Source organism: Macadamia integrifolia, chromosome 4 (assembly GCF_013358625.1).
Source record: "Macadamia integrifolia cultivar HAES 741 chromosome 4, SCU_Mint_v3, whole genome shotgun sequence".
NCBI classification, from domain to species: domain Eukaryota; kingdom Viridiplantae; phylum Streptophyta; class Magnoliopsida; order Proteales; family Proteaceae; genus Macadamia; species Macadamia integrifolia.
This window is the reverse complement of record NC_056560.1, coordinates 9,551,840-9,576,589: the sequence shown is the minus strand read 5'-3', so window position 1 is coordinate 9,576,589 and position 24,750 is coordinate 9,551,840. Positions and strand designations below refer to the sequence as shown.

The window sequence follows — 24,750 nt, the reverse complement described above, 5'->3', positions numbered from 1 at the left end:
TAATCAGTGTGGACCACTTTAATTAATTGTGTGACAATCTTTCGCAGTCAATGCTTGAGGTTGAACAGATGGTAAAGCCTAGATTATTAGGTGGAGAAAACTCCTCAAGCATATGGAAGCATCAAGGACCTGGAGGTCCATTGTGGGGTTTTAATAGTTGTTCTTGCTGGGTTTGGCGGCTTTTATCTAGACTGATTTATCGGATTGGTTTCATGATTTAGTTAGATTGTCCAATAGAGTGGGAAAGGTAAAGAGTCTTCGTGTGGTTAAAGTTTTCGAAAAAATTGAGGTCTTCCAAAAGAGTGGAAGAGTGGAGTCCTCAACAAGGTTAAATCTTCTAAAAATTGGAAGGAATTAGTAGTTGAAGTTATTAAGTAATGTAGAGATTTCCAAGAGACTTTGGAAAAAATGTAGTATTTTTAAGATGTTGAGGTCGGAAACAGAAAACATTGTTTCCACCCTCCCAACAATTTTTTTTTTTTTTTTTAGTTACCCTCAACATTTCTCAAGTGCTGATAACATAAAAGACTGCAACAAATATGTACAAAAATGCATAAAAGACGATACCATGTTAGAGAGTCCAACTCAAAAGCCTAGATGTACGATTAGGTAGAAATAGCTTCTCTCAAATAGATGAAAGCGCAAGTACATGGAAATACCCGAGATTTGGACCCAGTGAAATGGTGAGTCATAAGTAAAATGAAGGCACGAGGACATGGAGATTCTGACGTGAGAATTGGGGACCTATGTGAAATGGTAAGTCATAAGAGAAATGATGAGAATAATGTCACATTGACTTTGGAGGGAGCTGAGCCTTAAATCTACCGAACCATAACAAGGGTAAAATAATGCTAATCCAGCAGGCTACCTAATCATTTCCAAATTGAAACTTTGAGCTTAATGATCATTTGATGAATTTAGAGATTGTATTATGATAATAATCATCCTCCTAATTTTATTCGTTTTTTAAGGTAAACTACTAATAACCACACTTTCTTCCCTTTCTTCTTTTTGTTGATAATAAGTAGTTTATCACAAAGAGAAATAGAAACTGAAAGCTCTCTCTCTCTCTCTCTCTCTCTCTCTCTCTCTCTCTTCTTTGATCCTCTGTAACTAACATGACAGAGCTCAAAACCACCTAAACTCAGAGAGTCATGCAGTTCCCAAGTACAAGAGATCCTATCAGAACTGCTCAGAATCTTCCCATAAAAAACCAGACACTATGAAGAAAAAAGAAAAAAAAAAGGCAAACCAAAACAAAACTGAAAAGATATCTGATGTTTATATACAAATAGATTGATCATCTGCTAAAACGAAGGTCAAAGGATTCAAAACCAGTTCTTAAAGATCAGACGGATTCTCAGATATGCTGTCCAAATGGGGCCTCCAGACACCAACACGCCCTCGCTTTTGATCTCTTTGTGTGGATATCTTCTCAGAAAGGATCTCACTCAAGTACTGATCAGATAAAAGAAGTTTTTTTGTCACTGAGATGGAACTTCCATTGTTGTCCTCTTCTCTTCTCCTCTGTCTTGCTGATGATCCCGACTGGTTCTTCTCTGGAAGCAAAGACACAGGCATGAGGAAGTAAATTTTCCCACGTTGAAGCTCTGCATCTGGTGGTAAAATCACAGTTTTTGGAGTAACACCATTATGATCAGTCTCAGATGAAGTGGATGGTTTCCTCAATACATGCTTTGGATTTGCCTTCATGACTTCGCCTGCTTGGATTATCCGGCTGAATTCTTCCACACGCCCATCTGAATGTATTACTCGGATAACATCAAGAGCTCCACAGGGAAGAATGCAGGAGATGCAGCACCTGATTGTGTCCTTCATGGTTCCTCCCTCACTCACTCCCTAATTAACTCTCTCAATCAAGAGAGTAAGAGATATAAAGGGGAGGAAATAAGAAGTTGGGAACCAATCAACTAAGGCTTTGGTAAAAATGATGCTATTATTATTCTATTTAAAAGCAATCTAGTGCACAAGGTTCCTACTATTACTACAGGGTTTGGGAGGGGCAAATGTAGGCAGGTTTATCCCCTATTTTGCTGGAGAAGTTGTTTTCAAGTTTCGAACCCGTGATCAAGATGTTGCAATGACCTTTGGCAACCCAAGACACCTCTGGAACCATCCCATGAATGCAACATATTGACAACTACTATTAGTCCATTCAAAGCATATAGTTAACATTGTAATATTTTAATCAGTGCAATTATTCACAAACGTCAACAAGGTTTAACAGGTTGGGCAGTAGGTTTGGGCCACTTAGTGTAGCACCTACCTTTTTGGAAATGTACAAAATCCTAACTAATGTAACATGTAGGTTGCTCCCTAACCAAGAACAGGTACCCTTCTTCGCTTCCATAGCGGGAGCAAATACAAACAATAGACTCCACTGCCCCTTTTGTACATTGCTAGTTTCTTTGCTGAATATATTTTCATTTTCAATCAAAAAAAAAAAAAGAAATTTTATATGGCATTTACCACTACACCCTGAAGTCAAAAAGTATCCATGGAAATTTCTTGTTTTGGCTCTATCTGATTTGTGGCTTTTGCCAGAAGGAAAATGAGACAGAATGATATGTGATCCTCTCTTGCGACTTTTCTAAGCATATTCTTGCTGCTGGACCATTAGATCATCAATCTGAATCTATTACTTCCCCATCTCTTTTTGAGCTTGTTAGTAATTTGATTGATAACCCTTTATGACCAAGATAGAGAGACAGCGATTCATTTTCATCTTGGCCATTTCATATAGCTAAGTATGACCTCCTTTTGTGATAAACTTAAAGCTCAACCTTCTGTCATAGTGAAAATAATTGAAAATGGATCGGTGGTCTTAAGTTGGTCCATGTTCAGCATAGCAATTTAGAAGGTAATAGGTATTTCTCAATCCAATCGTACAATGAATACCATAGATTATTGGCTGTGGTATCTTTCTTGATCATATGCAATGAAAGCTTTTGACCTGAGGAAGGAATGGCTTGTTAAGCTTCTATATTGGTTTTACAAACTCAATTTATTGCAATATATTTTAACCATGGTTCTGTAGGGAGTGCATTAGAGTCAGGAAACCAATAAAGGACGGATGGTCTTGAGAGAACTATGTTTTATCATATGGTATACCATAATAAAAACTTCTATCAATGTAAATATTATAAAGGATGGCTTTGGGACAACTATGTTTCAGGAGGGTTTCGTTTCCAGTCTTAAATTGATACCCTTACTCAGCAGTCAAGTCATTTTGGACATGGCACTACATCAGTCTTCAGAAAGATGAAGGGAGCCTCAGCTCCAGAAACTCAAAAACAGTTTTCCTTTTTTTCCCCCCATTTGACGATAATTTCTAGATCATGTGCTTCAGTTATCAAACTGTAAAAATGGAGTTACTCCCTGGAGGGCTATGGCCAAAGATTTTTTTCTGATTTTAACCTGATATAAAATTCAAGCTTGATATTTTAACTTCCATGGCACCCACTCTTCAGAGACTGGGGAGAGGGGGCCACAATGCTAGAGGAAACCAAAAAGCTAGAAATGAAATGTTCTTTGAATAAATATAGCATTCACTAAGTTACAACTTTAAACTGACAAATAAAACCCCTCACCTGTGGTTCCTATACAAAAAGAAATCAAATCAGCAGAGAGAGTACTCGCAATCAAGCAAGCGGGAGAGGATCTCCTCACAGCATGGTCGTTCATCTGGCTCTGCCCAACAATCTGCAATCAGAATTGAAAATTTTTGAGTGCCTACGAATTAGCAGAAAGAAAACGAAAGCATCTAAACTTCAAAGCTGACAGACCTGCAATAAGCTTGCCCAGTGGACCTTCAGGAATCTCTAACCTTGATCCCTCATTAGCAACTGCATAAACCACCTGAACAATGGAGAACATGAAAATCAAGATTACAATCCAACTTACTTCCAAATGGAATATTTAATACAAGTAAAGCTCTATGTCACATACCTGCACTGCTGGTACACCTTCCCATGGTCTACTTAGAGTGAACAATTCCCACATTATCACACCAAGGCTGAACACGTCACATTTCTCTGTGAATGGTTCATTGCGTATTAGTTCAGGAGCCATCCATTCGGGAGTCCCTGCAGATGACGAATCTCTCATGGGAATTTCTGTCATTATTCGAGAAAGCCCAAAGTCGCAGATCTTCACTTGCCAATGCTTATTCAGGAGGCAATTTGCACTTTTCAGATCCCGATGAACTATTTTCATCCGGTGCATGCACATCAATCCTCTTAATTGCCAACAAAAATATAGTCAGCTGTATGTGATACCATAGATAAAATTCAAGTCTACATGGACAAGCACCAAATAGAGAAAACATTTGTTTTATACTGTCCAATAGAGGAGGTCCTTCAATATACTCATAAAGCAATAAAAATAAGAGAGCGTCACAACACTTCCGGGGGTGTCAAAAGGAAGTGTAACCCACTTTCAGTTTACCATCCCAACTAGGAATATTTCCCCTTGCTGGGTGCTGTGCTCCTTTCCTTTTACTTTCATTTATATTTCTTTCATATTATTTACTTTCATTTCTCCTATTTGTTTTTGCTTGGATCCATGCAATTGACCCCATTAAGTTGGGATAAGGCATAGTTTAGATATAAACTTAAATATAGGGGTATAAGAGTAACTTTTTTTTGCCTCCTTCCTGGATCATCCTCGTACTACTTCGACTTCCCTCTTCTTTGCATACTGTGCAATCCCAACGAAGACCCCGAAGAACAACGACAAAGACTGGCAGCATTGGCCACATCAACATTAGCCCGGCAGAATTGATGGCAAAGATATAGTCATATAGGGCGATTATTAATCACTGTTGCAACAACTTCCAGCAGGGCAGCGATTCGATATTTTCTTTCTTTTCTGCAACTCCTTGCAAATCTTTCCTGCAAATTTCATGCCTGATTCTTGGCAACTATTTTCTTCACAAATGAGGTTCAACTCTAGTTAAATGGTTCATGATGGTGTCGGATCATTCTCAACTTTTAGGTTAAGACAAGGGTTACTAAGAAAGGAAAACACCACAATCCAATCCCCCAAAAGTCAGCAGGTGGGAAGACTACGATAGCGACAAGGAGAGGGCAAGAAAGAAGAAGGAAAAAGAGAAATAAGGAATATCAGGAAAGTGCAGTTGGAAGCAATTTTCTCAGTAAACTAGTGTGGTATCATGGAAATCAGATCCAATTTACTAAGTAGAAACACACTACCACACCAAATAACTTTTCAATTTTTCCTTACTTCATCTGCACTGGCAGAATAGGACAAGGGGCACTTCAGTCCCATAAAATTTGGGATAACAAGCTTAACACTAACAAAGGTGTCAATCAGCCTGACCTTATAAATAACTATGTTCCAAAATCTGTCTGATATATAAAAAATAATTTTTCATATGAGTGCACCAGAATAGACAATCATAATCGAGCTATAGGTGTTAAATTCCTCATAGCCAAGTACCTAAGACAAAGTTCACCTCAGTTGGAAGCATAAGGGCATCTATGAAACAGGAGATGCATAATCTGCCTTGAGCAGAATGCATTATGATACAAGTAATATAAGCAGATTCTGGAGTATCACCAAGAAACAAAGTGTTGCAGTATAGGAGATTCCAGTACCCCAGCTGCAAGCTCCTTATGCATTCTATTCTGGTATTTAAACAAAGTTTACCCAAGAAATGTCAGGTCCTTTGTACTCCCACAATGAAGTGATATCACTCAAGTATAAATGGTTTTCACTTAATGTGTTTGTATAAGTAAAACCTTAAACACTAATCAATTCGGCAGAGATTAGAGGCGGCAATTTCCAACCAGGCCCGATTACCCGTACGGATCTCACCGACTTCAACCTGCCCAAGTCTGAACCAGAAATAAAATGGGCTGAAACCAGGCCCAACCCACCAACCCAAATAAAATGGGCTGAAACCAGGCATCTGGGCCACTTTTTTTTATGGGCACATTGATCGTCGAGGTGGCACCTAAGCAACTTTTTGGTGTCGATGTAATTTTTGAACATCCTCGTCGGCCTTGGTTTGCCAATCGCTTTGACAACTATGGTTTCATGTTTATAAACACTAAATACATTCATGGCTTGAATCTCTATATGTAGATTTTCCTATATACTTAATGCGAGGGTATCTATAAGTCGTTGGTCTCCATCCAATTTTATTACTGTAACAACCGCTTATCCCAAAAGCTTGAGCTGTTAATTAAGGGCTACAAAAATGTATATTAACACATAACACTGCCCCTGCATGTATAGGCTCACAAACACACTGCTCTGCATGTGGCACCAAGGGTCATAAAACGGGCACAACAACACAGAACACAAACCCATCGCCCTTACCAAACATCAAAGACCCAACCTCCTGGTTTTGATACCATATTACAATCGCTTATCCCAAAAGCTCGAGCTATTAAGAAAGGGCTACAACAATGTATATCAATGCACCATAGATTTTCTAGTAGGCTTTACGTATCCAAACAGCCACTCAAATCGATTCCATAGTAGCCTGGCTAGTAGCAACACCTATTATGAAGAATCCCATTGCTAATATTAAAAAGAATATGGGAGAAAGAACTCTGCCAGTCTAGTGTTGCCTACCCCTAGATGCGATTAGACCACGCTGCCCCGCCACCCCGTGAACTGAAGATGCTCCCACACACCCTCCCATTTGCTCCGCACACTGGTGTTTCCTACACCAGACTGGCAGGTTTCCATCTCCTAAAAATATATATATATATTTTTTAAAAGGGCCAGCCCAAACATGCTCAATTATTAATGATCTGGGTTAGAGTTGAGCAACCCTGGTCCATTTATCAATTAGGTGGGTTTAGGTAGGGCCCATGTAATGTTACCCCCACCACTCGGCCACCCAAACATCCCCATTGCCACCCCTAGCAGAGATGTAAGCAAACGAGGCAAGCTGAGTGGAAGTGGACGGACACTCATTGTCAGTAACTATCAGACCCAAAGACAATGACAGTTCACACCAAGTAAATTCCTGTGTAGAAATGCACCATGGCATCTGTAGAATTGGAGAAATACTAAATGGCAGTAATAAGCCTATTCATAAGCATCATGCAAGTATTGAATACTTTTCAACTAACAGATACCCTCTCATACCCAGTAATTATTTATTAATAACATCATTTCCATTAACATTATTAACATATAGTTGAGACTCATGTCATGTACACACTACACAGTACATACTTTGTGTTACATAAATTTATAGCCACTATTAGAAACTAATTATTAAGAGAATGAGAATGTATAAACTACTCTAAAAGTCTCTTTGCAACTTTCTACTATTATGCAAGAGGTGTACAAGATTTTCTTTCCCAACCATCTGCCCACCCTACTACCCCACCCTTTGGAAGTGGTGCCAGTAATTATAGAAATAGTAAGTAAAAACTGATTAATCTTCTGATATTTTATGGTGGAATTACTTGTCACACAATTAACAGAACAAGAATCTAAGACAACTAATAGCTAATATTTAATTAATCAAATAACTATTGAATTACACCAGTAATGATAGTGTTGAAATAGAGATAGTCAACTTTTTAAGGAACAATGGAGCTGTCCTATCAATGTTCGGGCATATTAGATTTGCAGCAACTACAAGAGCACACAAACAAAAGATATCTCTGAAATCACAAGGAACCTTGTGCTGCAACATGTCACAATTTAGGTTCCTACGTGAGTTTATCACTACACTTCTTCATCATCTCAGTGGATTTGAAGATTGTGCCCCGAAATCAATGTTGTCATGCATAATAATTTTCTTTCTATGGAAGAGTGGCAATTATAACAATGGTTTCTATTTGGGTTCTCAAAGTACACGTTCTAGCTGGAATGCCATAAAAGTCTACATGCACAATTCTATTTAAACACTGATAGTGAACAGCTAAGATCAGTCAACCCTAATCACAATAAAAAACTAATTACCAAACTGAACAAATGTATAGTAGATTTGAAGGGGCATTATATGAAACTTGAAAACAGGATATAAGGAAGTTGAACTAACCGACAAATATCACGCAGCATCTTCAGTCTCCTTCGCCAGCTGATTTTCTTTTTCTGGCCACTCGTGTGGATCAAGTAATACAAGGACCCCCACTCCATGTATTCAGTTATCATTGATAAATGAGGAGGCTTTGTGCATGCCCCAAGAAATAAAATAACTGCAAAAAATGGCATCAATTGTTTCATGACCGCATAAATAAACATCTACATACATAAAATATTTATAGGAAATTTTATCATCTTGAACATCAAACATGGGTAACTACAAAAACAAATAAATAATAATAATAGAGTTCTTTTAGCTTAAAAGGAATCTAATCTGAATCTCTGATGCCAATAAAACCCCAAGAATCCAACAGATTAAGCCCTCATATGCAACCACCTATGAAATACAAAATAAAGTTCAGCAACTAAGGGGTATACACGTATAGTAGAGTACCATTTGGGTGTCGAAGACGGCTGAAAAGAGACAAAAGAAAGCTTTGAGTCAGAGAAGAAAAACTGGGATGAAATAAGCTGACTCCTCGTGGATCAATGGGTCAATACCTTAGGATAGATATTTCATTGCAGAAGTCCTCCATATTTTCAGCAGTCAAATCTTGTTCAAGAAAAATTTTGATTGCAACATCTGTCCCTTTCCAAATGCCACGGAAAACTTCTCCAAAGAAACCTGAAAACAAATCAATGGAGATGAATAGGTAAGCAAGGATAAAATTCATATTCACTAGAACAAATATCAAACTGTTTCTCCAATGTGACATGAAAGTGCAATGCACTTAAAGAAAAAACACAAAAACTCAGCCTTATCCCAATTTAATGGGGTCGGCTAAATGGATCCGTGCAAAAACAAAATAAGAGAAATGAAAGTAAAATGAAAATAAAAGGAAAGAAGCCAGCACCAGCAAGTCAGGAAAATCTCAGCTTAGATGGGGTCAGCTACATAGATCCTTGCCCTCCAATCGGCTCTATTTGAGGTCATACTTAGGACAAGACCTACACTGTGCATGTCATTCCTCACCACTTCTCCTATGGTCCTTTTAGGCCTGCCCTAGCTCTTTTAGCTCGTGCAATCGAAATCAGATCACTCCTCCTTACTAGGGCTTCCGCAGGCCTCCATTGAACATATCCATACCACCTTTGTTCGGGGAAACTCCCAAATCAGCTCTAATATTTTTTTTTTTTTGATGAATAAATAATTCATTACCAAGAAGAAGAAGAAGAAGAAGAATACACAAGGGGAAAAGAAGAGGGGGGAGGGCCAAAAGCCCCAAAACTAGCTAACTAGGGGAAACAACAATGGTGGGGGGGAGATGATAGAGCAGGGGAGACCCCAGGAGACAACAATGAGCCTGTTCCTTGGGGTGTCACAAACCGGGCAGGTCATGTCTACTCAAATCCACTCACGGGGAAGGGGGAGGATGGGATGGGTGGTGGGCCAGCAGAACGGAGAACCTTCTTCCAGATGAAAGCAAATAAGGGGCAGAAGAAGAAAAGATGGTCAACATCTTCAGTACCATTCCAACACAGACAGCAGGAAGTAGGAACCTGAATGTGGCGGTAGAGCTGGTAGTTCAGTATTACCTCTAATATGTTCATTTCTTACTTTATCCTTCCTAGTTTTGCCGCACATCCATCTTAACATCTTCATCTCTGCTACACATAGCTTCTCTATATGACACTTCTTAACTACCCAACATTCCACCTAATACATGATAGGCAGTCAATCGTACAATAGTATTATAGAATTCTTTTAAGTTTTACAGGAATAAGTTGGTCTCACAAAACTTCGACGGTCCGACCGTACCTCTCCACTTCATCCATCCCACTTTAATTCTCTATGAAACATCATTCTCTATGCCACTTTGCGGTATCTCTTTCTCTCTCTCCCTAATTTTCACCATATCATAATCCATCATAATGTGACTGAAGTTACACATCATATACTCTGTCTTTGATTTACTAATCTTCAAACCTCTTGTTTCCAAGGTTGATCTCCATAGTTCCAACTTAGTGTTACTCCCTGTTTTTGTCTCATCCACCAAAACGATATCATCAATGAAGAGCATACACCACAGGACCTCGTCTTGAATGCTCTTGGTTAAATTAACCATGATAAATGCAAACAAATAAGGGCTTAAGGCTCATCCCTGATATAACCCAATCGAAATTGGAAATTGAGTAAAATACTTGGCTCTTCCCTGAAATATGGTCCAATTGCAAGCCATCCCCTACTATTCAATCGATCAGTTTTCTGACGCAACATGCTTCAATTCCATTCATCATAGAATTTCAGTCCAACCAGGGAAAGCTTCTAAGACTCCTTTTTTTGGGGGCATATCTTGTCAAAATAATACTGAAACTGATCTAGAATGAGAATCTACCAATTCAGTTGCATTTGGTCACATGAAACTTAGACTAAGAGTCGGTTAAAGAATTCCCTAGAATCTTGAAGGGAAATCCTAATATTTGAAGGTGAAAGCACATTTAGGATACATCCATTAATATTTAAGGAAACCGATTACTTCATATCAATACTAAGATTACAGTAACACCAGAATTCTCTCGTTCTCTCTCTTCCTCCCTCCCCAGTGACGGTGACATATAAGTCCAGAGCTCAACTTTTGGTATCATCCATTTATACCATATTTATCGATTGATGGAGAAGCAAGATGGAAGAAGCAGATCCTGCTAGTGGTAACCATAACAGTAAAGGGTCAACTTCGATAAGAAACTAAAAGTCCAGATCGAGGTAGCACTCAGAATCCTATAAACCGGATTTCTTTACCAAATTTGATAGAAACAGTGGAACAAGTTGCACAGCATTTTGGTGAAAAGTGACAAATTAAAAAAATATATATATTAAATATGTTATTTTCAAAAAATTTAAACAGATTTCGACACAAGGAAATTTCAACTGAATGCTCCACAAGTCAACCAGAATCAAACTGTACATCTACATATCAAATTAGAAAGTTAAATAATAATACGTCAAGTGATATAATAAGCTGATCTCTGCATTTCTATTGGTAGATTAAACTTTTTATGAGAATTGATTTTGTAACTTTGTAAAAAAACACATTCAAAAATTATAGAAAGTTCAGAAAATTACTATAATAAAAAGAGAGAACTGATTTCATATTTTTGCAGACGGTAATAAATATATTTTAAATCTAACCAAGAATGTACCAAAAATAAATAAATAAATAAATAACAATATAATTCGCTACATGATGAGGGAACATACATGGGGATCACTTCTTTTTTACCCTGCACATGTGGTCAATAGAGATACACAGTAATAATTTAGTCACACTTACCATTTTAACAAAAGTTAGAATGGTATTCGTGTGAAAAAAGAGTAATTGCTACCACAAGTTAAATAAGTCCAATGAATTAAACATGTTTCTTTCCTCATAATATTGGCATTATATAAGGTACTTGGTATTTATTACTTCTTTTTTTTTTCGGTTTGTCTATAGTTAACAAACCCATCTAAGAAACTGTCAATTAGGTTTCTAGACCATAAAACCATTTTCGATGGTTTTCTTTTGAATCTTTAGCCGAACATGCTTATTTATATTTAAATTACCATTTCAACCAAGTTTTGTGCTAAATAATTACATTTCATCATGACTTCAACTAGGGATGACATGCTCTATGTTGAAATTTTGAACATTTCGCCAATTATGATGAAATATAATATAAACATACTAGAGAAGAAATGACAGAACTTGAGTAGTACTGCAGCGATCAGAGTACTTCAAAGGCCTTAAATAGCTCAGAAACTAGACTAATTGAAATTTTAGCCAGTACAGCACCCCAAGATCAGCTAGTAGATTTGGAAGGGAAAATGATATCCAATCAACATGACATTTCAGGGGCAGAATATAGAAGTAATAGTTTTAAACCCTAAAATATCCGCACGAGAGGTATGATCTAGCTAGGGTGCCAAGGCTTGCGGTAGTTGGTAGGTATAAATTTAAAACCTGCATGTCTGTAGTTATGTCTAGAGTAATTCTGACCCTTTAATTTTCAGTTTTGAGCCTAGAATCAACCTGGAACTATGATTTGGGTTATTATTTCATTTTCTAATTTTTATTATTATTATTTTTTTTTCTTTTCTTTTATTTTCTTTTACTTTTTTGTGGGGTAGAGTCGAGGCGTTGTGAGTTTGATTCAAACTCTATCTCCAAAATAGAGTAGGATAATGAATGATATGATTTTTTTAAATATGCATGTAACCGTCGATTCAAAAAATTGGAATTACATTTTTTTAACCATACACTGGGTTTGTGAGAGTCGAAAGTGGTTCGACTGCTACTTCTTCTTCCTCTCTCTGCTGCTCTTCATCTCTTCTCATCTCAGGTATTATCCAACTTTCCCCCCCCCTTTTATTCTTTTCTTTCTTGCTTGCGATGACTCTGTTTTACTGTTTCTATTTCTGTAAAATGGGACTAGCAGTCTAGCAGTCCAACACGTTTGGACAGATCCCCTTGTTTCTTCCTCTGTTCAAACTAGCGGTAACTTTGGGGTTGAGCAGAAATCAATAGAAAATTAGAAATCCTTGTTAATTGATGGATTTGGCTTTTGAGACTTTGAGAGGTAGATCACCACCCTTATGACAACCCTAGCTCTAGGTTTTCGTCCCCAAAATTATCCCCTTTTGTGAGATCGAAACCAGCGACAAATGCTGATTCTACACCTTCCACCAAAGTTAGGTTCAGCAACTTCACTCAATAACTAATTAACTGGTCTGCTTACTACTTGCATTCAAAAGGTTTATGAGTGTAGAACCTCTCTTTAAGATTTCAGGTCGATTGAACCCCTTCGGAGAGTTCCTTCAATCTGAGGAGAACCTAGTCTACCCCCCCTCTTCTTCTATGATAAGGTTGAAGAATCCTAAAGCTGTTAATAACAATTAAAGCTTTCTGGTTTTACCAAAACGCCCTTTAGTGCTGAACCTTGTTTATATTTCAATCCCACTTCGTTGCAATCCCCAGAAAATACCTCTTCCTCAAATTTAACTTATTGCTTTGCCTAGACTCCTTTAATCATTTGCCATAGGGTCTTAGTTGCGCTGAGAATTTACGGAATTTCCACTCGACCATTAAATTCAGTTATTTATTGGTTTTGTAGGCCCATAGCGACCCTAAATGGGTTTTTGGAACCGTGGTTGCATCACGAAGTATCTTTGCTGATGCCCAAAATCTTGAAATTAATTCAACCTCTTTTGTTACATCATTGTCTGGAAATTGGATTAATTGGGATGTTGACAAAAATCAATCAAAGTTAAGCTATATCCATTTGGTGACCATTTGCTTGTTTCAGTCTTTACCAGATTTGGGATGACTCCACAATGAGATGATTCTGGATATTAAGTAGTAGGATGATCTCACTGCTTGACATGCGAAACATAAATTTTTTAGTGTTCATGTGAATTCATTTTTGAGAATTTACTGGGATCAGGGAACAAACCCAGACTGCAGCCAAAGGCCCAGAGTTTTTTCAAACTTTATTTCCTTGCTGTTTTGCATTCTTGCTGGTTTTACTCTCATCTTCACTTTCTGTTTACAAAATATGTTACAAGTGCCCTTTTGATTCTGAAATTCAACTTAACTTAAAACATACTAAAGCACCTAGTTGGGAACCTTGTCACCTACGCACTTAGGCAGCCCTCAAATGACTTGGTCGGCTAGGCACCTTGACAACTATGATGTAGCCAGAACTCCCACAACTCTGAAATGATCAGGATCCTAACATCGTTACAACTCAAAATCAAAGACTCCATAACAGCTGATTTTTCTGTTTGACGTTGGATAAATAGGTTAAAGGCCACATTGGCCATATGATGCAGTTAAATCACCTAAATAAGATTATTTTATTCGAAATAATCCTTCGGTTGGGTTATGTATGTGTTGAGCCTTTGATCCCAAGTGTTTTCATTGTAATCGGTCACTTTAATGGGCCTATAATATGAGTAGAGGCAATGCAAACGGGATTAGTTAAGTTAAAGTCTCTATTTCTTTATTTTAATTGTGAAGTGTCTCAGTTAGGCAAGATTAGGATTCTATAAGTCCAGTACTGTTTTAAGTCAGTTTCCTTTATTATTTCAGTTTCCTAGTCAGTTTATATTTACCTAATTATTTAAAAATTGGGTTAGACCTTTCCTTTTTAGTGTTCAAATCTGTTTTTGAGTTTTCTATACAAGTTTATACGGGAGTCCAGCATTGTACATGAATTTTTATTAATGAAAAGGTTTTTGCTCCTCTCTCTTCCTGCGTGAAGAACCTTGTGTTTGATCAAGGATCCATGTGTTCGATCAAGGCTGGTTGGTGTTCAATCCATCCACACACCTTGCGGTGGGAAGCGCGGGTGCCCGGGTGCCCTTCTCTTTCTCTTATTTTTCTTCTGTCTTTTTCTCCATTAACAACTACTGTTCTAGTTTTCTATAACTAGTATTCTGAACCTGGGAGTCATACGCAAGGGTTTTTTGACATGAATTTAATTTGAGGGAATCTAGCCATTAGATCATCCTTAAAATTTGAGTTGTTCTAAAGCATAAAGAGGAACTCAAAAAGAAATTCTCTCAGATGAGAGCTGCTTATCTGAAATTATATTGAATTTCTCATTCTGCCTTACTTTTTAAGTTAAATTCCGTTTTCTGAATATTGACTCCATTTACTGGTTTTACTAATCTGCTATTGCTGATTTTATTGGTCGATGTTCAGAATTGATTCTTCATTATATTCCTATCTGTTGATTTCTGTTTTGAGTGGTCAACTTATTAATATGCCCCTGCTAATAGGATTGGCTCATAACTTTAATCCAGCCTTTGGATCTAGTTAAGAATTTCAGCAAGTGTTCTACCGTTTTATTGCTGAACTCGATTTGAGTTTCAGTCTCATCTGACCATTTGATTTCTCCCTAAACTGTTTTATATTCTACAGGATTCAATTTTGTTTGGCAAATGCATTTTGATAGAAACTTATCATATGACTAGAGGCTGACACGAACAATAGGCCCACAAATATTTTATTCCAGCTGAGCTGCCAAGTGGCAAAAGCAATGCCTGCTGAGAGAACCTATACACATAGCCAGGAAAGATCTCCCTCTCAACCAAACAAAACAATTATGATCCAACTCTTTTTGATTAATGTTGAACTATAACAACAACAACAATTAAGCCTTTTCCCAACTAAATGGGGTCCGCTACATGGATCCACGAGAGGGAAAGACAAAAGAAAAAGAAAGGAAAAAAAGGGAAAAGGAGGATAGAAACAAAGCAACACCTCATGAATATCTCACCTAAAAGCGGTCGGCTACATGGACCTTTGCCCTCCAAACAACTATGTTTGAGGTCATACTAGAGCCAAGACCTAGCCTCTGCATGTCTTTCCTTACCACCTCATCAATGGCCACTCTAGGCTTGCCACTAGCTCTTTTAGCCCCTTCCATCTGGATCTGATCACTCCTCCTTACTGGAGCATCGCAAGCCTTAATTGAACATAGCCATACCATCTTATTAGACGACATCCTCAAAGCTTATCCTGAATCAGGGCAACTCCTAAATTAGCTCCAACCTAGTCATTCCTTACTCTATCTCTCCTACTTTTGCCGCACATCCATCTCAACATCCGCATCTCTGCTACACTCAACATATCTACATTATGCTTTTTGACTGCCCAACATTCTGCCCTTATACATTATAGTTGGTCTTACAATTGTCTTGTAGAATTTTCTTTCAAGCTTTAAAGGGATACGCCGACCACACAACACTCTAGATGCACCTCTCCACTTCATCCATCCTACTTTAATTCTATGGGAAACATAATCTTCCATCTCACCTTCCTTGTTTATGGTCGATCCCAAATATCTAAAATAGTTGCTTTGCTGGATCTCTCACTCCTTGGGTTTCACCACATCGTTATTAGTCCTTGAACAACGAAAGTACACACCATATAATCTGTTTTATTCTACTTATCTTAAGACTTTTTTATTCCAACGTAGATCCCCATAACTCCAACTTATCATTAATCCCTACCACTATCTCATCCACTAAAACAATATCATTAGCAAAAAGCATACACCACGGAACCTCCCTTTGAATGTTATCGGTTAAATCATCAACGATAAACGTAAACAAATAAAGACTTAAAGCGGATCCTTGATGTATCCCAATTGTAATTGGGATCTCACTATCTTGACCTCCCACAGTTCTCACATTAGTCACCGCGCCCCCATGAATGTTCTTAATTATATCCACATATTTACTTGACACCCTTCTCTTCTCCAATATATGCCTGATTAACTCTATGGGGACTCTATCATAAGCTTTTTCTAGGTCGATGAAGACCATACGGAGATCCTTCTTGTAGGTTCTAGATCTTTCCACAAGACTTTGTAGTAGTTAAATCGCTTCCGTCGTGAATCTCTCAAGCATAAAACCGAATTGGTTCCCCGAGATATTAATTTTTCTTCTTATGTGGATTTCAATAACCTTCTCCCATAATTTCATAGTATGACTCATAAGTTTTATGCCTCTATAGTTATTGCAGCTCTGGATGTCACATTTATTTTTGTAGAATAGAACTATGATACTTCTCTATTAATTTGGCATCTTTTTTGCGCTCATAATCTTGTTATACATTTAGCTTAGCCAGGATATTCCACATAGTCTCAAACTCTTCCACACTTCAATTGGGACCTCATTTAGGCTTGGTGTGTTAGCTTCTCTCATCTTTAACCTCTATTGTTAAGTTTGTCTCAAATTCTTGACCCGTTTCAAAGATTGACCCACTTTGACATTCTCGTGGCGACCCGAATGGGAATTTTCTGAGATCCGTGATGAAAGCAGAGGGGTTGAGCCGGATTGACCGCCAGTTGGAGTATATAATGTACTGTTGTCTTGTTGAGAAAGTCATTGTATTTTGGGGGGTTTTCGAGCTAGGGTTTCAGGGCAAGTTTTCTCGCCGCTGCTTGGATGTAATCTCTCTTCTGCATAGTGAAACATCTTCTTCGCCCAAGGACGTAGCACACCACACCGGTGTGTGAATCTCATTAAATCTCTGTGTTGTGCGGATCTATTGTCAATTTATTTTCGTATTTTTCTTGGTGTTTTCTCTAACATCTATCACTCCTACCTTTCGTACATATATCTATGATGCATGCGTTCTTGATGGATACCCACGGCCACTCATATAAGAATTGTCTCCATTTAGTAAGTTGTAAGAATACTCATCATCTCCTTATAATGCCTTCATCCTTTACAAGCACTCTACTATCATCACTTTTAATACATCTAAGATCTAACATCAAAATCTACTCTTCCTTTCCCATATTTTAGCTATCTTATTAATGATGAACTATATGCTCTAATATTTTCATTCCATTTCTACAATTAGAGTGTTTCCAATGGACTGGTCTAGCAGCCTCTCAAAGGAATGACTAGAGGAATGTAGTCAAATACACCCTCTTTATTCTTCTAAGATGAAATAAAATCTAGTCTCAGATTCATGGGCCAAGGACTGCAAGCTTTTCCTTACTCTCCTCATAAGGAGACAAATTCTGAAACAAACATGTGCTCTCACCAGATTTCCTCCCCCCCACCCCCCCCCCCGGGTTTGTTCTTAATTTTAAATAAAAACTTTTTAATTCTTTAAAATTCATTTTAAATTTACAAAAATACTATGTATTGTTTTAGAAAGAAAATAAAATCATCTAGAATGCAGATATTTTGTGTGCCTAAAGGCACTAAACCTTACCACAGTACAACATACACAGAGTGATGCAACCTAGGGTCCAATAACCCTGATTATATTTTATAAGAAAGAAAAAAAAGTAACCCTGATTATGGGTCGCTTTGGACCCAACCAAATGAATAAAAAAAAACAAAAAATAAGAAGCTTTTTCGGGTCCTTCTGGAAGAGGTAAAGGGACTCAAAAGTAAACTGAAAATAGCTACTTAAGTGGAGGGTATTTATGGAAACTAAAATAAAAGATGGGACTAAATAGAACCACTTTTAGTGGTCGAGGGAATATCTGTAATTTCGATGAGCAGTGTCATCTTCAACCCACGATAAAAACAGAAATCCAGTGCGATCTCTTTGAGATTTGAGTGGTAGAACTCAATCAATCAACTTCCAATCTACCTGAAATTTCACGTGATGATTCTTAGCTCTCAAGTCTACTGAATTAATTTGACAAGCAACCCGAAGAATAAGCAAAATAATTTTATTTAAGTCAGAAGCAGTGAAGCTAGGACTGGCAGTAAACTTAGAACCAGTCTAGTTGCAGCAGGCCTTGGTTCTCATGCTAGGGTGATTTGGAGGGACAAGATCCTAGGTGTAGGATTTCCCTAAGGTAGTGAGATTAACCCCTCGAGTTTCTGGTCAATCTGGGATGGGCAAAGGACCTGTAACCCTTTTCTTTTCGGGCCAACAGTACTGCTAACATTGAAACCAGTATAACATGGCAGGGAAACTCGGCAAACAAAGTAGGGAAAGTAATGAAACATAGAAAAGGATATGGGAGGAGTAAGGGGAGGACACACCTGGAAGAGATGAACTCAGATCAGATTTGAGTACAGGAAAAGAGAAAAGAGAATGAGTGCAGCTTCACAGCTGAAAAAGGTGACCAAGCTCAAATTCAATCATTTTCTACTCAATGTCTCCGTAACTGGTCACATATACAAGTGTTGGAATAATTGATTATTGTAATGATGGGTTTTAGGGGTGTTATCCAAACGGACCCTTAAGCCCTTTAGGGTTTTACTTTTATTATAAATAAAGGCGCTTGTGTCAGTTTTAGGCACAAGTTATATTCTCCCTAATTCTTTATGGTATTAGAGGAGGTTAGAGAGAAAATGCTTTCTCCCTTTCTTCTTCTCCAAAACCCTAACACTACCAGTCACCGGTGCCTCCCCTCTTTCTCTTTCTTGTCTCCCTATGCAAACCACCACTACCACCTTGCCCTTACGCCGCCGCCCCATCACAGCGACCACCGTTGAGATCTCTCTTTCTCTCCTCGCCCTCTCTTGCGGGTCTCTTCGGTCTTCTCTTTTGCCCTTTTTAGGGTCTCTCCCTCAGTGGTGAGTTTCTTTCCACTAGGGCTTCACTTATCTTTTCCCAAATTCTTATGATTGGTTAGATTTTGACAGTTACTTTATTGTGTGAATGCAATTGGGATCAGCCTTTATGGCGTCTGAAGACTCTAAGACATCAACTCATCAAGGGGGAGGGAATCGTCCCCTAATAGCGATTACCCTAACTTCCCTACTTGCTCCATCAAGTTGGATGGTAGCAACTATCTGATTTGATCTCATTCCTACAACTTGTCCATTGCTGGCCATGGTTATGCCGGACTTCTAACAAGTACTTCAGTACACCTCAATACTGCCTGTTCCCCTCAGGTCAAATAGGATGCTGCCAATTGTATGGCAGTGTCCTACCTTATCAACTCTATGTCCCCTTCTATTACTAGGGCATATTTATTGCTTGATCTGCTACCAAGATCTGGAAAGCCATGAAGGGAACGTATTCTCAGGTGGACAAATGAACTGGGAAAGAAACATCATAGGTCTATTGGAGCTCACTGTCTCCCAATATAATTCTGAATTGCAAGGAATGTGGAAAGAAATTGACTATTATAAGACCTATCAACCTATTGTGATACTGATGTGATAGGTCTTAAGAAGTGTGAGGAAAAGCTCCGCGTATATGATTTTCTTGCAGGTCTGAATGTGGACTTTGATTAGATTAGGGCAAATGTGCTTAATCGTGACCCCTTTCCTATCTTGGAGCAGGTAAACATTAATCTGAGACACTTCAACCTACTTCTCAAGATCGCTTTGCCTTAATCTCTGCTCTGGGTTTTGTTGGTCAATCGATTGGTTCTGGTACTCGGACCACTGCTCCCTCCTTCATAGATGGGCCAATTGTCAAGTGTGATAATTGTGGTAAGGAGTGTCACACTAGGGAGACTTGCTAGAAGCTCCATGGGCACCCAACCAATTCTCATGGGCATAATCATGGTCTTGGAAAGAAACACTTAGGCTAATCAATTTGAGACAACAGACAACTCTGGCTGCCTTAGTACCACAAGATCCTCCTTCTCTACTGATAAAATGGCTACACTTCGTTGGATGATGACTCAAATGGGATCCTCCTCTGCCGCTACTTCTTCCTCTCTGTCAACAGCCTCTGCCTCCCACTCTGCTATGTCAGGTATTGCTTTTAGTGGTCATAGTGCTTCAGTTTCCCCTTAAACTTGGATAATTGACTCTGGGGCCACTGATCACATGACTAGGTCACTCACCTCCTTTTCTACATACTATCCATCCTCAGGTAAAATAAAGGTTCGAGTTACTGACGGGTCCCTCTCTCCTATTACATGGATGGGTACCATTCAGTATTGTTCCTCTCTGTTCCTTTCTTCTGTTTTGCATGTGCCTCAGTTCTCTACTAATCTGTTATCAAATGGTACTATTACTTAGGATCTTAACTGTAAAGTCATTTTTTTCCTACCACTATGTGTTTCAGGACTTGGTGACAAGGGCAATGATTGGCAGTGGTAGAATAAGTGGTGGTCTCTATTACCTGGATAATGGATCTACATAGGCTCATCACACAGCTTCAGAGATAGCCCTTTCAGAGCTTCACAGTTGGCATCTCCGCTTAGGACATCCTCCCTGGGGGACTTTATCTAGATTATTTCCTCCTTTAGTTCAACAGTGTAATCAACATCAGTTTTTTTGTGATGCTTGCATTTTTTGCAAAACAAACACGGAATGTTTATCCTATTTTTTTATTATAGAAGCACTGTTCCTTTCTCTGTGATTCACTCTAATGTTTGGGCCTTGCTCGTCGTGCTTTTGTTTCTGGCTATAGATACTTTGTTACACATTTACTGATTGCCATACTCGTCCTACTTCGGTTTACTTATTGCATCATAAGAATGAGGTGCTTAACTGTTTCAAGGCTTTTCATTGTCTAGTTCGAACTCAATATGATGATAAGGTTAAACTCTTGCGGTCTGCCAATGGTAAGGAATACACAAAGGGCTCTTTCCAATCCTACCTTGTAGACCATGGGATTGTTCATCAGACCTACTATGTAGTATGTAGTTACACCAGAACAGAATGTTGCAGAACTTAAGAATAGACATTTGTTGGAGGTTTCTCATTCCCTTATGTTTGAGATGCATGTTCTAGCTCCGGTGCTCCCTATTGGAGTGAGGTTGTCCTTACTACTACCTATCTTATTAATAGGATGTTGTCCCATATGATTGCAGCTATGTCATTCCCCCTTAGGTGTTTGACTCTATTTGCTTTGTTCAGAATCATCATGTGCCGACCAAGCTTGACCCTATGGGTCTCCAATGTATCTTCATAGGTTATTCTCCCACACAAAAGGGCTACAAGTGTTATCACCACCCTTCTAGGCGTTTTTTTCCATGGATGTGATCTTCAGTGAGATGGAACCTCATTACTCACCTCTTCAGGGGGAATCTTATGAAGAGGTTCACTTGATTCCTTCATTTGATGTTCCTTCAACACTTATGGACACTGATGTAACAAGGGTTGCAAAAGAACTTGTGTATATTGGTGTGATAGGGGTTGCAGATGTAACAAGGGTTGCAAAAGAACTTGTGTATATTGGTGTGATAGGGGTTGCAGAAGAACCTATGGATACTAGTGTGATAGGGGTTGCAGAAGAACCTATTTAGGGGGAGGCACTTGTCTAGGGGAGCCACATGTTCAACAACAGAAGCTACAAGGTGCTGGATTATAGGTGTTCTCTCACAAGAAAAGGAGAACTTACACCACCACTCACACTACCACTACACAGATGCCCTTTGATCCTAAGTCTACTCTTCCAGGTATCCATTTTCCTTTTGTTTTCTATTAGTCCCTTGATGTCCCTATTGCTCGTAGAAAAGGAAGTAGGGCTTGCACTCAGCATCCTATTTCCAATGTTGTGTCATACAGTGCTCCATATCCTTCATACCGTGCATTGGTGTCTTAATTGTCTTCTGTTTCTATTCCTCGGACCAGGTAGGAGGCAATTACAAAACCTAGGTGGAAGGATGCAATGAATGAGGAGATGAGGGCGCTTTATTAAAATGGTACATGGGACTTGGTTGATCTTCCTCTTTAGAAGCATCCAGTGGGCTGTAAGTGGGTGTTCACAGTCAAGAAAAATGCATATGGGACTATAGACAGATACAAAACAAGGCTGGTTTCTAAACGGTTCACTCAGACGTATGGGTTCGATTACATGGAGACCTTTGCCCCTGTTACAAAGATGAATAGAGAAAGGGTGATTATCCCGTGTGCAGTAAACCGTGACTGGGAGCGACAATAGTTAGATGTCAAGAATGTCTTTCTTCATAGTGAGCTGATAGAGGAGGTATATATGGATGTCCCACCAGGTTATTCCAGCTCAGAAACTCAAGGGAAGGTCTGCAAACTAAAAAGGGCACTATAAGGGTTGAAGCAACCTCCAAGGGCCTGGTTTGGTCGGTTTTACAAAGTTTTGGTTGCAGCTGGCTTTACTCAGAGTAATGCTGATCATACCTTGTTCATTAAAAGGGATGGTGATCCGATTATTGTTCTAATCGTCTATGTGGACAATATCGTTATAACTAGGGATGACATTGTTGAGATCTCTAAGTTTAAGGCTTATCTTGGTAAGGAATTTGAGATTAAAGACCTCAGAAGGCTAAAGTACTTCCTAGGTATTGAGGTGGCTTAGTCTACCTATGGTGTTGTCCTGTCTCAGAGGAAATACACCCTGGATCTTCTTTCAGAGAATGACATGTTAGGGTGTAAACCTTCGGATACATTTATTGAGGCAAATTCCCATCTCAAGAACAAGGAAGGTGAACAAATTGATAAGGGTCGATATCAGAGATTAGTTGGGAGTCTGATCTATCTGTCACACACTCGATTGGACATAGCTCATGCAAGGAGCCTTATGAGTTAGTATATGCATGATCTTCATTCCTCTCATAGGGAAGTTGTGTTTCATGTTCTTCGGTATTTGAAAGCTGCTCCAGGTAATGGTATCTTATTCTCCCCTTCAGAACACATGAGGATAGATGCCTATATTGATGCTGATTGGGCAGGTTCTCGAGATAATCGTCGATCTACTTCAAGCTACTGTGCATTTGTTGGTGTCAACTTGGTTACATGGCATAGTAAGAAGCAAACAGTTGTTGCCAGGTCTAGTGAGGCTGAGTTCCGTGTAATGGCTCACGGTGTTTGTGAGTTGTTATGGCTTAGAGGTCTCCTTCAAGACTTGGATGTAGCTGTTCAGATGCCTATGATGTTATATTGTGACAATAAGTCAACCACTAGTATTGCACTATTGCCTATAATCCGGTTCAGTATAATTGTACTAAGCATGTTTAGATTGACAGGCATTTCACCAAGGAGAAGTTGGAGCAAGGGCTTATACGTCTTCCTTTTGTGCATAGTGAAGATCAGCTATACTCATAAAGGGTCTTAGTAATAAAGTTTTTTGTTTTATTTTGTGCAAGTTGGGCATGTGTGATATCCATCACCAACTTGAGGGGGAATGTTGGAATAATTGATTATTGTAATAATGGGTTTTAGGGGTGTTATAAAAATGGACCATTAAGCCCTTTAGGGTTTTACTTTATTATAAATAGAGGGGCTTGTGTCTGTTTTAGGCACAAGTCATATTCACCCTAATTCTTCAATAGGGAAAATAAAGAAAAGCATTCCTAATTGGTTTCTAAAACTAAAACTGATAATAGATTTTGAACTTGACTCTAACTCTAGTTCTACTAACGTATCTAACCTCAACATAATGGAATTAAAAAAATAAATAAATAAATTACAAAACCATCCCTAATTAACTCTACATATAACTGCATCTCATAGGAATTTATAAAGGCTGCTTTTTTTTTTTTTTTTTTTTTTTTTTTTTATCAGAATTTATAAAGGCTGTTTAATATAGAATAAGAACATGGAATTCCTTTTGGCTAACCCAAAACAGGAAACTCAGAACAATTGCCATCATAGCAAAAGGATAAGGATTAAATTTTAAAGACCCAATTTATACTAAAATTTTCAGGTTCTCTGCCTAAAAATAAGAAAATAAGAAAATAAAAATTCAATGCAAATAATATTGAATATAAAGATCAAGGAAAAGAAAAAAATGTCATGATTTTGTTTCTGAGTAACTACGAGAGTCTATGCTTGTAGAGAGGGGGAAAAAAAAAAGAAACAGAAAGAATAATGCTTACCAATACCAACACGAGTTCCAACAGTCAATTCAGAGAAATCAATGTTCCATTCCTCAAAAGGTAACAAGGGCTTCTCCAAGAACTTGGAAGATTCCAGAACTTTGTTCCATGTGGAAACCATTTCAGAAGTTCCTCCATAGTTCGAAGTCCCACTCCTCTCAGAACCCTGACCCCTAAACTGATGGGGAGATGAAGGTAATGATGCTGCCTTCTGAGAATTTATTTGTCTCCAGGGAAGATAAGTTGCAGACCCTTCACCAGGGATTACATCATGACGATCCAAATGAAAATTTGTTACCTGTAGTTTACGAACTGATGAACCATCACAATAGCAGGAATGGGAAAAATGAACATAATAATTGATTCCATTAATGGAAAGCATATTGGTGCACTTTTATTAGGAATAATTGAAGATATTAAAAATGGATG

The 24,750-nt window shown here is 38.4% G+C and overlaps 2 protein-coding genes across 2 annotated transcripts; both read right to left on the bottom strand.

Annotated features, from left to right (window-relative positions):
* Nucleotides 1–907: 907 nt before the first annotated feature.
* Nucleotides 908–3,722, bottom strand: LOC122076739. Its single transcript, XM_042642235.1, has 2 exons — nucleotides 3,612–3,722; nucleotides 908–1,860 (listed from the first exon to the last, which is right to left on the bottom strand). The coding sequence occupies exon 2, from the start codon at nucleotides 1,837–1,839 to the stop codon at nucleotides 1,342–1,344; it is 498 nt and encodes a 165-aa protein (XP_042498169.1). The 5' UTR covers nucleotides 1,840–1,860; nucleotides 3,612–3,722; the 3' UTR covers nucleotides 908–1,341.
* Nucleotides 3,536–24,619, bottom strand: LOC122076738 (probable serine/threonine-protein kinase SIS8; the record flags this gene model as incomplete). Its single annotated transcript, XM_042642234.1, is given in 7 exon segments — nucleotides 3,536–3,723; nucleotides 3,807–3,879; nucleotides 3,970–4,258; nucleotides 8,054–8,210; nucleotides 8,492–8,511; nucleotides 8,599–8,722; nucleotides 24,322–24,619. Coding segments are annotated over 7 exon segments (867 nt in total). The 3' UTR covers nucleotides 3,536–3,640.
* Nucleotides 24,620–24,750: the final 131 nt, after the last annotated feature.

Coding starts and splice junctions, on each gene's coding strand:
- LOC122076739 (XM_042642235.1), bottom strand. CDS start 1,839: ATGAAGGACACAATCAGGTGCTGCATCTCCTGCATTCTTCCCTGTGGA.